We start from the raw sequence: 16,280 nt of genomic DNA, 5'->3' as shown, positions 1-16,280 counted from the left end.
AAATTCGATAAATTAGAAAATTAGACATTTTTAAGAAGTAGTGAAAATAGCTGATCTACAAGCTCACAATGCTGCGCAAAGCAACACGTTGTGAGCTTGTAGATCAGCTGTTTTCACTAGTTCGGGTCCCAGGCTAAAAGGTTTGGGAACCGCTGCACCAGTCCAAGGGGTCCCCTGCAAACGCAGTTAACGTAGCATCACAATCATTTGAACCACTTTGTGCATATATGTTGGCTATTCAAAAATAGCTTCATGTGACCAGCCTCTGACAGGCTATGATGTCTGTTTTCTTGATGTATTTATGATGTGTGACTCCAACATTGGGCACGGTTTCAGCTTGATTAGAGACCATTGTAAAAGTAAATAATTCAAAAAGTACTTCTGTGGCCTACTGGCAGCATGTATACACAATTTGGCGCTGATCAGTCCAGTGGTTTGCCAGATTAGCAGACATACAGCCAGATCATAACAAAACGCTGGTGCTGCAGGTTTTGCAGTGTCTGTCGGGTAGAAACCTCATATAATGCCCAAAACGGTTACTAAAGCAAAAGCATCTAGTAGGCTGTAGCAGGTCTAGAAGCTCAAAAACGCATCACTTCACTTGTGAGCATGTAGATCTGCTATTTTTACAATAGAACCGTGTTATACAAAATGTAATGCCTCAACTCTTAGTGCTCGTCAGGGTGTGAGGGGGTCCCCAGTTAAAATATGATTATTTTGTGGGTCGCGGCCTGAAAAGGTTGAGAAGCACTGGTAGGCATTCATTTACGGAAAAGAAAAAAACACAAACAGTTAGAATATGGAGATAAGAGGTTTCTGCCCGACAGTGACGAAATATTCAATATACAGTCCTCGAGTGGAGTGAACGTACTTGGTTGCTGTCCACCTCTATAGACTCTCACCCTGGGCGTGCAGGTTACTGTATGTTCCAGTGTGCTTTGAGAAACACATCAATGTCTTTTTGATCAAAGATCCCGACAAGCCGCTTTGTTGCAGGAAAGGCAACACATCCCCGACAACAGAGGTCGTTCATTCCACCTCGGGCATCGCCGGGGTCTCTCGCACGCTGGCCCCTGGAAATGTGTTCCAGCGCGTGAGATCAGCTAAAACCAGGGGACAAATATCATCCACCACCTTTTATCTGTCAGGGATCACAGCCAGATAGACACCCCCCATGCCTCGGCCTCATTGAATGTCACGCTCTCCCTCAGAAAGTCGTCCGCGCGACCGGATGAGATATGTGACATGGGGCCGCCGAGGTCGTCATGTTTCCTGTGCAGCAGGGGAGCAGCGAGGTTAATGGGGAATTGAAGGAGAAAGAAGCTTTTTGTTCAGCGGGCAGAGGAAGTACTGGAGGTGCTCTCGTTAGCAGTGTTGGAACAAAGTACTCACATATTGTACTTAAGTAAAAGTATCAATACTGCAATGCAGAAATACTCTGTTACAAGTGAAAGTCCAAAATTCAAAATGTACTTCAGTAAAAGTGTGAAAGTGTTGGCATCAAAATATACTTTAAGTACTAAAAGTAAAATAAGTTTGAAAATAGCAGATCTACAAGCTCACACGTTGTGAGCTTGTAGATCGGTTATTTTCAAATGGCATAAAATAGGTCTAAAGTGGTTAAAGTATGTCTTATAATATAATTTGTATCTCCAAAGTAACTAGTAACTAAAGTTTTCAAATAAATGTATAGTAAAAGTACAATATTTGGATCCGAGATGTAGTGGACTAGAAGTAAACGTATTGGAAATTGGAAATACTCAAGTAAAGTACAAATACTTCAAACTGTACTTAAGTACAGTAAATGTACATAGTTACTTTACACCACTGCTCGTTAGTATGTATAAGTAAAAGTCCTCGTAAAAGCCATGTATTCAACATTTTACCTGAGTAAAAGTGCAAATGTTTTGGAATAAATATATACGTTAAGTACCGAAGTAAAAGTGGTCATTATGCTGACTCTACATTTCATATTTGTTTTTTAAAACAGCTGGAACGCGACCCGTGGTGAGCTTGTAGATCGGTTGTTTTCAAATAGGCTAAATATAAAGTAGGGCTTAACTCTCTGGTGTCTACATTTTTGTTTCAAAATACAAAATTATGTACCTTTTTTTTGTCAGGGCAGGCAGGGTAATAGTTTAAGTGGTTTTATGTTACTGCAAAGTAACTTGTAACTAAAGCTGTCAAATAATTTTAGTGGAGTAAAAAATACGATATTTGTATGAAATGTTGAAAATGGAAATACACGATAGCAAACTAAAAGTACATCAAAACCATACACAGTACAGTACAGTACTTTACTTAGTTACTTTCCACCACTGCCTTTGTCCTACAGTACTGTACCTGAGACGTGTGGCTTTGCTCTGACTTTTCCCTGACTTTCATTTTATTGAATGGTGAGAGATAGGAGCCGTGTGCCGTTTTTAATTGTTTAGCGGTTTGCCTCTCAGCGTTACAGTGCAGCAGCCAGGAAGCGGGGGAGGAATGGTAATGGATTTACTTGAGGAGCGATACCCACCTGCCACGCAATTTGATCTAATTTGGGTTTTAATACCTGGTGTCAGGCTAACGCTGTTGGTGATAACAATCAAATCAGAAATGAATCGATCTGGTTTTGTAGTAAAAAAAAAAAAATCCTCTATTTTTTGTCTATTAAACAGGAACAGATGCTAAATTAATACTAGGAGGCTCGATGCACACTTCTAGCCAACACAGCAAAATCATTTTGCGGTGTAGCAAGATTTAGGGGACACTTATTAGTTCTAAATGATTCTAATATTGATCTCTTTGTTTGTGTTTTTTCAGGCTTCAATTTTCTGGCTGTACTAGCTCTCTAAATGAGACCCTGTTATTAAACGTAATAGCTATTTGTATGTAGCTCAAAATGTGCCACAATGCTTTGTGAGCTTTCACTATTTTCTTACTTTTTAATATTTTACATTTTTTGAAAATATTTTATTTTGGGCAGGGGAAGGGGATTTCAAAATGTCAATACAGCAATGCTTGAAAGAAAATTTAATTGGGGCATCCACTGGCCTACTGGTCCAGGCGCATACCACATAGGCACTGATGCCTGACGGCGTCGCCGGTTCGATTCCCGATCCGGACGCCCTTTGCCGCGTGTCACTCCCCTTCTCTCCCCCCGTTTACTGTCCTATCGAATAAAGGCATGAAAGCCCAAAAACAAATCTTAAAAAAGAAAATGGACTCTGTAATTTGTATTTTCTACTTTTGAATGCAAGTACACATTTGCCTGAGTAATGTTTTTACTATCAATGCTTTGACTCACATTCTGGGGTGGAGTGTTTTATCCACCAACTGGTTGCCATCTGCAACAAAGCAGCTAAGCTTGTCTGGATTTTTGATCAAAAGGCCACAGATGTGCTTCTCATCCTGGAACATACCTGCATGCTCATGCTGAGAATCCCCCAGGTTAAATAGCGATCCAACAACCAGATATTACTCCATCATGTTTTAAGCACATGCTGTAATTACTTTTTCATCATTTTTGGCTCCATGCTGCTGTCAGAACATGTTCACATTGAGCAGACGTTATGTCAACATCCCTTTATTTCCTCTCGTCTTTCCCCGCAGACTTTATTAGTATTCCACTGCTCAACACACTTTCAGTAAACCATGGCCTTATGCAGGGAAAATCTCATTTCACCGGGATGGAGACGAAAACTCACAGTAAAGAAAACCTGCGTGTGATTTATGAATATGAGACTGGAGATGAAGGCAAAAATGACTTATGGTTTGGTTGTCCAGGGTTTTGATTCCCCGCATAACACTCCGCCTGCATGAAAACTTAACAAGATGAAAACAAGATGTTGAAAGAAAACCCTTTCAAGCGAACAGCTGAACAGGCGTGAATGTTTAATTAATCAGTAGTGACAAAAAGGGAACAACAATCAACAAAGAAACGCAGACTTCCATTTCTTACGCTGCAGTCCCACTGGCAAATCGCAGTGTGCTGTCAAAGCAGCACTTTGCTCCGTATAGCCCATCACCAGAGCCGTTGCAGAGCAGCCTGCGCCGACTGAAAAACCCTCGGAGAGATCCATTTCAGCTGGGATTCCAACGATGAAAGTAAAACCCCCGGTTTGAGTAACAAGAGTTCAGGCGACACAGTTCACAGCAAATGTACTGTTTACAGGAGCACTTTTGCGTTTACTGCGTTTACTCTTTTATAAAAGAATACGAATAAAGTTCATCAGGAGCAGACATACCGGTATGCAGAGTTGGAAAGGAAATACTGTAAGTACATTTACTCAAGTAAGAACTCCTTTGAGATACTTACTTGGGTCTTTTGCTTTTGAAGTAGAAGTATTGAGTATCAAAACATTTAATTAAGTAATTGGCTTTAGTTACTTTGCTAACTTTTTGGGGATATTATTAATAATACAAAATGTATATTAACAGATACATGATTGCGTATTATTATAGGTTAATCTACCCATAATAACATCAATTAATTAAACTCAGCACCACCTTTACCAGCTGCAACATATAAAGTGATGAACACATTCATTCATTACTAATTATAATCCACTGACATGATTGTGAAATGGACCATTCTGCATAATGAGAACTTTCTTTTGGTAACATAAGCATATTTTGATACCAATACTTTTTATTGTGGTCTTGCTACTTTTACTCAAGTAAAAAAATAAGAGAGAGATAAAGATTAGGCTACTTCTCCCACCACAAGATGAAGAGCAAACAGACCTGACACTTAAGTCAAACTGAAGCCTCCATTACAGCCTGGAAGGAAGCCATAGTAGGAAGTCTAGCAACCATAGAGCGTGGATGGATCCACTGATGGATTCAGTTCCATCCGTACCACCACCGCCTGCCTGCCTGCCTGCCTTGGCCTCGGATGTTATATCAGCTTCATGACAGGTAACAAGAGGAACCCCCAACGAGGCATCACAGTAACAAGTGCGTACCAGTGCGTAACAATGGACCTCCGTTGCCTTCTCCACTCCCCCAATGTCAAAACAGCTAACGGGAAGCGAGCTGATCTACGGCCGGCCATTCGTAAAAAGTATTCACAATAAAGCCAGAGTTATGCTTGGTCGCTCACTGAAAACCGACGATCTACAAGCTCAGAATGCGTCGCGCTGCGACAAATCCTGAGCTTTATAGATCGGCTATCTTCAGCGCGAGGCACCGCCACACAGCTAAGTATAACTCAGGCTACAGCCTGCCGCTGCTCCGGGGGTCAACCGGAGGGCTCGCTTGAAAAGTGTAAGTACAAATTTCACTCGCAGATTTCCACCAAACAACCGCGAGCGATATGTTTGAAATACATGTGATCAGACAGTAGTAATTCATATGCATGGATGCTAGAATGAGACTGTATGTGTACTGTATGTGGGAATATATGAATAATGTTATCCTACCGGCAGTTGTTAAAAAAAGAAAGAAAGAATGTTTGAGCCGGTTTGTGTGTATACTTGTTACCGGGAGGCTGAGAGAATGTGCCGGTATGGATGGGGCGCCGTAGCCGCGGGCAATTAGCAGCGCTTCCATGCTGTCAAGCAAACTGTGGATGCCAGCATTGTGTTCACAAAGGGCTGTGCTAATAGGTGTGGGTTTGTGTACGACACAACAATGCGTTTATATGTACTGTATGTCTGCTGCCTGTTCTGTTATGATGATAACAAAATATCCCCCAAAAACATGATGTTTATGTACGTTGTGAGCTAGGCCTATACGTCTCACTACAGCATGGGGAGGTCTGCGTCATATCAATTCTCAAGTGCATGATCGTCACATGGAAAGAAACTTGTTTTGTTTTACATATTTGGATTATTTGTAATTGCATGTACTGTATACAGTATATTCCACAAGGAAATTCAAGGATTTATTCTCTTGCATGTCTACGAGGAAATACTATACAAACGTCAAGCCATAATACCATACATACAAGCTGGTATTATGCCAGTGATTGTACACCCTATAGGTTTGCGTTATTACCTTATGGTATATAATCGGCTACCTGCCCAAATAGGGCTCTTCATACAAATACCTATTTCTGTGATTTATCCCAACTGGGGGAAGAGTAATGAATGACCCAAATATTTGCTCATTATTTTTCCAACAACCGAATGTGTATGTCTTCTGGAATGTATACTGTTTTGTTTAGCAGAGGTGTGTGTGTGTGTATGTTTAGCAGAGGTGTGTGTGTGTGTGTGTGTGTGTGTGTGTGTGTGTGTGTGTGTGTGTGTGTGTGTGTGTGTGTGTGTGTGTGTGTGTGTGTGTGTGTGTGCGTGCGCGTGCGCGCGTGTGTGTGCATGCGTGCGTGCGTGCGTGTGCGCGCGTGCGTGCGTTCATTTGTGTGCGCCTGCGTGTTATGACTCACCCACTGCAGACATCTCAGGTACAGAGGCCCTGTAGGGGCCCTCGATGAACTGCGGTGGGTTGTCGTTGATGTCCTGCACCTTGATGATGAACTGGGACGGGGGCTCCAGGGGCAGGTCCGTGTCGGCGTCCACCACCTGGGCCGTCAGCGTGTACTCCGCCTTCTCCTCGCGGTCCAGCCTCTTCATGGCGTGGATGTCCCCCGTCAGCTCGGTGATGGCGAAGATGGTGCCCGCCCCCTCGCCCGCCAGCACATACTTGATGTTCTTGCCGCCTACGTCCAAGTCTGTGTGTAGCTGAAACAGGACAAACATATCGTCACTGTCGGGCAGAAACCTTGTATCAACAAGTTTCAAGTTTGTATGTTTTTTCACCAAGTAAAGCCCTGCTTCATCATACAAGGCTGTCAACAACAGCCAATCTAAGCACATAACGCCTCGCGGTGTGAGGCGTTGTGTGCTTGTAGATCTGCTATTTTCACTAGTTTAGTTAATTTTTAAAATGATACAAAACAAACGGTCTTGTACATACAAGGTTTCCACCCGACAACGACCATATAATGATCAATAAGTGAGTGAGACTTGCCAAGTAGGCTACCATGTGAGCTGGCAATCAGTGGGTTGGGAGTCTCAGGACCCATTTGTGGGTCACAGACACATTTTTTTTATGGGTCACAACTCAAGTAAAATTCCCATTTTCCCATTAAAAACATATGTGTTTCTAAAGATATTTTTTTAAATAAACAAAGAAAAGAAAAAAATATAATAATTAAGAAATATGGGGGGAATGGTAAATGTTGCATTTATATACAACTGTATAGTGCACACAAAGTTATTACATATGTGCATTTTCTTTTGATAAGAATTATATTTGTGTTTGATAAGATCACAATTGAATTCAAAAGGTAGGCCTATATTAAAGACATTGTGAAATGAAAGATAATATTTTCATGCTTTTAGAGCATAATAGCCTATATGGACAATTTGGATATTCCTAACAAAAAAGAATTATGAACCCTATGAATATAAGGGTCCGTCCATAATTCTGATTGGCTGATAACTGAAACTTCAAAATAAAATAAGCAAAACAGCCATTTCACCTGGTCTTTAACCACTTACACCCTATTTAGTTTACGGGGGCTCTCCAGGGGTCTATACTGGATCCTCTCCTTTTTCCATCTACACCAAATCCCTTCCCTGAAATGAGCCGATCTACAAGCTCACAACGCGTCGCAACACAACGCGCTGAGAGCTTGTGGATCGGTTATCCTCGCTGAAAGTTCGCCTACTATGACAGGGTTAAACTATTTGACCAGTACCTCATCAAAAAAAAAAAATATTGAACCCGCCCACGCATGGCGAGAAAGAGAACCCCCACACCCCTAGTTGATACCCTTATGTTTTGATAAGGACAGCCTTTATACTGCCAGGATGCTGCATCTTTGACAGCCATGCTGCAACGCATTGTGCTGCAACTGGGAGTCTATTCCACACCCTTTGCTAAATGAGCCCCACTGGGGACGATAACTTTATAAGCAGCACTGGAAATGGACCTTAGCCTACATAGAGCCTTGTTATAGATCACAAAATACATCATACACATACGCAAAGTGGCGGATATTGGACTCTGTGAAATTCTCTAAATGCAAAAAAGAACCCAAAGGCTTTGCACTGTACAGGCGTGAGCTATTCCGTGTTATATAGTCTAAGTTGCATGTTAGAATGGAAATTCATCAGAGTCCATAAAAAATCCATGAGCAAAATACTGCACACTATGAATCAAGCCCACTAAAAGCTAAGCCCTTGACATTACTGGACGATACTGCGCGTTCTTCATTATTTTTGTAATTACAGTTTCATTAGTTCACCAAAGCAGCATTATGTGCTAGGCTGAGCGCTTGGCTCTTCACTACATACGCTGACTGTAACTAATGAGTCTGACAATGCTGTGCCAGGCCGTTGCAAACATACTGTAAGTAGACAACATCTGCGTGTGGTTCATATGCATTCAGAGAATAATTAGTCTTTCATATATATATATATATATATATATATATATATATATATATATATATATATATATATATGTATATATATATATATATATATATATATATATATAGACATCAGAAAGACAGAGGGGTGTAGGAATGGGAGAAAGAGTCAGAGAGAGAGAGAGAGAGAGAGAGAGAGAGAGAGAGAGAGAGAGACAGACAGACAGACAGACAGACAGACAGACAGACAGACAGACAGACAGACAGACATTAAGGGAATTATTCAAATGAACTCGAAATGAAAGTGTCTCTTTTAATTCACCTCTTAAATTAGCTCTTGATCCCTGAGATACGTTATGTTCGGATGAGAGGTCACATTGGCAGTCATCTCGAAGGTAGAAAAGTTGCAGGTCAACAATTCACTTGTCCAACTCAACATGGGTAATTTCCCCCCTCACCCTAAGCAATTTGGTTTCTGTTTTAACACTCTACAGAGACCACTAAGTGCTATCTCTAAAGCTGGGCTCACACTGCAGGCATTTTGAAACTTTTTTTTTTATCTGGTTCCATCACACATAAGGATAACACATTTCTTTATAGTATAACAAATGCACTCACTATGAGAATGTAATATTGTAGCACATCACACTATAGGATTTCACAGATTATGGTCCCTGTGGAACAACGCAGCCTGATGTGTTCTCAGCGTGATCAGATGCAGGAGCAGATGTAAACAAAGGAGCCAGTTTAACTTACTGTGGTAACGGAGTAATGTTGTGATATTAATATTTGCAAAGAATATGCAGACATAGAAGACTTGCGAATATGCTAAATGAAAAAGCACCAAAAGAAAGTAAAATTAAATAAAGACATAGAAAGTAAAATAAATGAAATACTTCAGTGAGCTCAAATGTCAATAAAGTGTAGCAATTATACATTTTGACTTTCTGGGTTTAGAAAATACCGGTAGTCTTGTTATGTTCTGTTGCCCAGCAGCAGGCTTCAGAGTCTTTTTTGGTGGCATTTTACACCACAATAACAACAACAATGAATCACAGTTTATTTTCGGAGACTGCACAAGTTTCAGCACTCAGGTTGTTCCTGCACAGAGAAGAGTCACATTCCACGTCAGGACCGGATCTCCCCATAGGCAAGGGGGGGCATTGCCCCCCTAAATGCCCTGTCTGCCCCACCAAACAAGATGGCATGAAAAAATAAAAAATAAATATATATATATATATTTTTTGTTTTTTTGTTTTAATATTATGCTACAGCTGTCGCACCACCAAAACCAACACCATTTCATTATATATACATTTTAAAAACTCCGATCACCAATGCCATCTCTCTCCCTCTCTGCACCTCAAAATAAGTTAAACAAATAATAATGTTCCAGCCAGGCCAGCAGCTCCGCCCCCGATATGCGTTGAATGCGTAGGAGGGAACAGCAGTCAGTCTCGTCTCGACAGACAAGTACACGCACCACTTCTGGTTGCCAACTAACTTCAGTTTTGTCCAGCGCATTAAGGAACTAATCGAGAGAAGGAACAGTTTGTTTTTTAGTTGTGCTTGCAACTTGTTTCACTTTAACTTCTGTTCTGGCTCTTTCGGTCAATAGGCGTCGATTTCTGGTTTCTAAACCTCGCGACGCGAGTAGCACTGCTGCTACGGCTCCTGTCAGTCCAGAGGCAGGCTCCGAGCCGTCGTCGACTCGGGGTACAGCTGCTCCTCAACCCAACCCAAACCCTAACCCCCAATTGAGTTCCACAAGCACGGCAACAAGCTGAAAGCGTCGCCGTTCGCAACGCAGCAGCGGCCGCCGATAGCAGCACGCAGGGAGGCGACCGGGTATTTCCCGGTGAATCTGTGCGCAACGGTGGGGGCTTGGGACTTGGGAGTGTGGGGAACAGGGCCGTGCTTACCATACAGGCAAAATAGGCAGCCGCCTGGGGCCCCCTCACAGCCTGGGGGCCTCATGAGATTATTATTATTATTTTATTTTTTAACCAACATGGCCATCAGGGGGCCCCAGTTGAGCTCTCAACTGTGAGACAGAGAACAGTTGAAGTGAGGGTGAGGGTTAACATTAGCTCATTAGAATCTGAAAAGAGCGTGGCTCTCAAAGGTGTGACCAGAGAACAATGGTCCTGATTACCCAAGCGGTTCTTTTGTGTCTGTTCTGTGATGTCACGTACATTACTTTAACTTTAAGAAGGATCGATGCGGGGAATGGATACATTATTTCTAAAGTGTGTGTATGTATTTATATTTAGGGCCCCCATATTTATATAATATATGTGTATCAATTCCATTTCATTTTGGGGGCCCCAGATAGTTTGAAGTGGGGCCCGGGATGAGATCAATATAAAAGAAGGGTAAAAAGGGCCTTAACATGAAATGTGATGTTTAACTTGAAATACTAGGGTTTACTGGGGCTTATTAAAGATGGCACGCATAGTTTGTATACTGTTTATTTATATTTAACATTTTGAGGGGCCCAAATATATCCATTTGGGGCCTCTCAATCTCTCAAACAGAAACACCCAGGGGGCTCCATGAGTTATCGTCAAATATAAATAAACAGTAAAAAGGCCCTTAACATAGTCATGTAATGTATGTGTTTAACTTCGAATGTCACAAGTTACTTTAGTCTCCTTAAAAATATAAACAAGATTTATACTGTATATATTTATATTTAACGTTTTGAGGGCCCCCAAATTCATTTGGTGTCCCACCAGCTCTCAAACTCAAGCTCTCAATACCCTCATATATAAATAGTAAAAGGGCCCTTAACAAAAGGCTGTTAACATGGTCATGTAATGTAATGTTTAACTCAGTATTCTTATTCTTATTATTTACCTGTCCTGTGTTAGTTGCTTCTGCAAAACTCAAGCTCTCAATACCCTCATATATAAATAGTAAAAGGGCCCTTAACAAAAGGCTGTTAACATGGTCATGTAATGTAATGTTTAACTCAGTATTCTTATTCTTATTATTTACCTGTCCTGTGTTAGTTGCTTCTGGTGAGAGAAGTTGAAGCTCATGCTTTATCTTCTATATGTCAAACATTGTGGCCATCCATAGCTGAGTGGTTAGTGAGCCTGCCAAGTGAACCAGATCCCTGGTTGTCACAGGTACGATTCCAGGCCAGGTTAGCAATGTGTTGCAGTGTCCCTGAGTAAAACACCCAACCCCTGTTTTCTCCCTCCTCCTCTTATTATTTTCTCTGGAATTCTTTTGAAAAAGTGCTTGAGTTTATAGGCTATTAAACTTGTGTTATTAAAAAAAAAAAAAATATATATATATATATATATATATATATATATATATATATATATTTTTTTTTTTTTCAAATAATTAAAAGCTAAAATATAGGAAACAAAACATAAGGGAGTATTTATTCGCAACCCCTAGAAATTGGTCTGCGACCCGCATATGGCTCCCGACCCAGGGGCCTCAAACTGGGGTTTGCCTGGGGCCTCCAAATCGCTAAGCACGGCCCTGGTGGGGAACACGCACCACTGACTGCTGATGGAGAAGTTATATAGCTTAGCCTTTATGGATGAGAGGCACAATGATTTCCTATATCGTCATATTCCGCTAATGCACACAACTGTTTTCGCCAGGTTTTAAGGTCTTATTTTAGTTGTTTCTCATAAGCTCATGACCCTCCTTGCCCATCGGCCCCCACCTTTGCGCACAGATTCACCGGGAAATACCCGGTCGCCGCAGGGAGGTAGACCTGCTGCTCCTCGACCCGATCCATTGAGTTCCACAACCACCGCAACACAGCCTGAAAGCTTCGCCGTACACGACGCAGCAGTGGCCGCTGCTAACAGCACTGGCTTAAGCACAACAGCACCATCACAGCCCGCTAATCTTGTGTTTCCAAAACGTCATTTTGGCAAGACAGCACGCGCATTCAGCCCGGGCTGGTACCGTGGAAGACCATGGCTGGAATATTCAGTGAAGCTAGATGCATGCTTTTGTTTTCCTTGTCGCAAATTTGGAGGAAATAATGACAATGTCATTGTCTGTCTAGTGTCATATCAGTCTGTCTGTCTGTCTGTCTGTCTGTCTGTCTGTCTGTCTGTCTGTCTGTCTGTCTGTCTGTCTGTCTATCTATCTATCTATCTATCTATCTATCTATCTATCTATCTAGTGTCATATCTGTCTGTCTGTCTGTCTGTCTGTCTGTCTGTCTGTCTGTCTGTCTGTCTGTCTGTCTGTCTGTCTGTCTGTCTGTCTGTCTATCTATCTATTGTCATATCTGTCTGTCTGTCTGTCTGTCTGTCTGTCTGTCTGTCTGTCTGTCTGTCTATCTAGTGTCATATCTGTCTGTCTGTCTGTCTGTCTGTCTGTCTGTCTGTCTGTCTGTCTGTCTGTCTGTCTGTCTATCTATCTAGTGTCATATCAGTGTATCAATCTATCCATCCAGTATCGTATCATATCTATCATCATCCATCTAGTGTCATCTCAGTGTCTCAATCTTTCCAGTATCATATCTATCATCCATCTAGTCTCATATCAGTGTATCAATCTATTCAATCCAGTATCATATCTATCATCCATCTAGTGTCATATCAGTGTATCAATCTATCCAGTATCATATTTTTCATCCATCTAGTGTCATATCAGTGTATCAATCTATCCAGTATCATATTTATCATCCATCTAGTCTCAAATCAGTGTATCAATCTATCCATCCAGTATCATATCTATCATCTATCAAGTGTCATACCAGTGTATCAATCTATATCTATATCAGTTTATAGTATCATTTGCATTCATCTTTGTCAATCACATCAGTTTATATAGCTATCACACCAGTAACATGTCTGTCTTTTGTCTATCACATTATTTATCATTTCTTTAACCTTTTTTTTGTGTGTATTTTATTTCTTAAGTTCTGTGACTTGTACTGTACACAGCATGGTGTGTCATTGGTATAAGTGTGCCAAAATGCATAGGTTTTTATGCATTTCTGGCGTTATGACCCCCTAAAAAGGTTGCCCCCCTGGCATTTCCTCTCGCCCCACCTACTACTAGAGCTTACATCCGGCCCTGTTCCACGTTTCTTTGGATTTGTAACATCATCACGGTGTACTTTGCAATACAAACCCCAAAATCCTCCAGTACTAGGCAACACAGAACTTATTTCCACATAACTCAAAGGTATATTAATGACATACAGTAGTTCAATGTTGAAAATGGGTGGTTCTCCCCTTTAAGAACTTCCACACAGTCATCTATAACATCCTCCAATATGTAACTTTCAAATTTCAACTTCTTGGCACAAATATGACCCTAAATATGTGGAAAATCGTCAGAATGTACCGGTAGGACTACGTCTCAAACAAAAATACATGAAAAAGAAAGATTCAAAATGTAGATTCTATGCTGACTCTTAAAGTGCATAATAACGCAGATGATGAACGCAGATAATTTCAGATAAACAAGGAACTTTTTAATCAAGACCTACCGGTACATTATGGGATGGTCTTTGCACATAGGCCTATAGGGCCTCCTGTATCACAAGTTGGTCATCAGCTGGGGAAACTTCAATAACAGCTCTTCAAATATAACCTATTCAGCCTGACAAAACAACTAACAAAATACAGTCTAGTGATTCTTACAACTTGGCTCCCCCACAACTTACATGAATTGTGAACTTATAGATCGGACAGATTTCTAGTGTCATATTTCTGGGCAAAGATATTTGGTGTAGTCAAAAGGGAATGTACAAAGTACTCATTGGTTATAGATGTCATCCTGCCCTGAACAGACCATCAGACCATAACTCCAGAGGTGATTGTGGATTTGTGTTGTGCTAAATTGGCCAATCTTCTTTTTCACATAAAGCAATTTCCCTCTTGCAATTTCTGTTCTTCCGTCCGTCGAACATGAAGTAACTTCCAGCTTTTACATCTCAAGTCAAAGCATGGATTAAGGCAAAGCGAAACTTACCAAAATGAACGGAAAGCAACTAGCACACTGTCTAGCATGCACGCACACGCACGCACGCACGCACGCACGCACGCACGCACGCACGCACGCACGCACGCACATACGCACGCACACACACAAACACTTTGCAGCGATACTGCAAATCAAGAATCAAGGTGGTTTATTTGTCACTTCACTCATACAAGCAGGGAAAGTTTGGTATATGTTGCACAAAACAGCAATTAAATAAACACCAACATAAAACATAATTAAAAGTACACACGCCTCTTGTGTGAGTGGTATTTCAGAATGCAAGGTGAGGTACAGTAATATACCTCAGCTACCTCAAATACCTTTGAGTTCATTTGAGGTCTACCTCACCTCAAACACTTCCTTTTCCACTTTTCAATGTCATGCAACTGTATTGTAAAGTATTATTGCACATTTTTTATAGTGCATTTTGTGTGTGATTGGGTGACAGTAATATTGTTGTGCACCTGTCCAGGGACTGCAGATGGAAATCTGATCTTAGCTGCAGTATAACTCGTGCAATGCATCACATTTCTATTGGTGAAATGTTTAAAGCCAATATTCACTTCATTGACCAGGGCACCCCATGGGTCTATGTCTAGAACCCTCTTTTTTTACTCTACACTGTGATGGGAAATATGAAAATACATCACAGTTTGTAAACTATTTTGTTCTATATCTTAATATCTTCCATCTGTTGTAGATTTGTATTCATTCTTTTCCCAAACCCTCTGCTCTGTGTGTGAACCCTCTGGCTAAAGGTGTAGATTCCATCGTTCAGACTATACCACCCTAACATTAAAGGCATCAGAAGGCAACTATACCGTACAGTGCTGTACAACCGCATGCTTGCATTCCAACTGTTGTCCAGACCTTTAGTCCGCCCTCCTTTGTACCAACTCCTCTCTTAGGCCCTGCTGACATTTTCCTTGTCACAGGACTATTGAGCAGTCCAACTCTCTGTCCTCACTCGAGAGAATATTATGAAAAGATGGTTTGAGACACATCTGAGGGAGATATAGACAGACAGGAAAAGGAGGAGTGAGGTCTCAGTCAGGAAGCTGAAGCCTGTGCTATAATGATGCTGCTGCTGCATGTCCCTTGTGCTGTTATCTTCAATATACCTTTTATAATTCTGTACCCTGCTGTGGATTCTATTGGCTCAAGAGACGTGAGCTAGTATATTCAGATGTTTTTGTTGAAAGTTCACCGATTATGACAATGACATGGTAAATGGTAAATGGTGCATTTATATAGTGCCTTTATCCAACGCGCTTTACAGAAATTGTGCATTACATTCACCCATTCACACACACATTATTTTTTTTTTTTTATTATTTTAACAAACGTAGGTGTGACTTTCATAAAGCAACGGTGGAAAAAGTGCTGTGGGGGTGGGATTGAGGGATCTGTTGTTTTTTTTTTTTGTTTTTTTTTTTTCGGGAGACAAGTTGCTTATTTTGTAAAAACTAGTCCTTACCCGTTCAAAGATATGATCTCCGAAATGATGTGCAGTGTGTGGGTTATGGGGTGTGCACTGTGCACACAGTATATGAGGGATGGAAAGTAACTTTCTGGTGCTTGCATGATAATATGTAGGAGCATCAATGTAAGAAATACCCGTTTCGTTTAAAGGCTACATAGATACTGTGTACCGATCTACATGACAACATCTGAAAGAGGGCCAGCCAACAACCCCCCCCCCCCCCCCCCCCCCCCACACGCACGCACGCACGCACAGAGCTGGTTAAACATGTTGCCCCATGCTAGATGCAGAATAGATATGCCTCATGCTAGATGCAGAATAGATAGTAGTTACACCATAAAAATGCTAATATACAGCATATGATTTGTGAAAGTGACAAACGGGCTTCACAGTTGTGTCAGGTGTGTTCATATGCTAATGGTGATGCGATTTCAGATCAATTGCTCCAGCCACTGAGGA

At 41.2% G+C, this 16,280-nt stretch overlaps 1 protein-coding gene across 1 annotated transcript in view; it reads right to left on the bottom strand.

Moving 5' to 3' along the window:
• cdh8 (cadherin 8) overlaps positions 1 to 6,680 on the bottom strand; it is a gene marked incomplete at both ends in the record, with an annotated part of 90,270 nt that extends 83,590 nt beyond the window's left edge. Inside the window, one exon of the mRNA XM_080730154.1 lies at positions 6,368 to 6,680. Within this exon, the coding sequence (XP_080586280.1) occupies positions 6,368 to 6,680 (313 nt within the window). The remainder of the gene's footprint in view (positions 1 to 6,367) is intronic.
• Positions 6,681 to 16,280: the final 9,600 nt, after the last annotated feature.

The sequence above is a fragment of the Nannobrachium achirus genome (assembly GCF_963921795.1).
Source record: "Nannobrachium achirus genome assembly, chromosome: 7".
Taxonomy (NCBI): domain Eukaryota; kingdom Metazoa; phylum Chordata; class Actinopteri; order Myctophiformes; family Myctophidae; genus Nannobrachium; species Nannobrachium achirus.
Note: the sequence above shows the minus strand (reverse complement) of the source record. Positions and strands in the feature narration are given on the sequence as shown.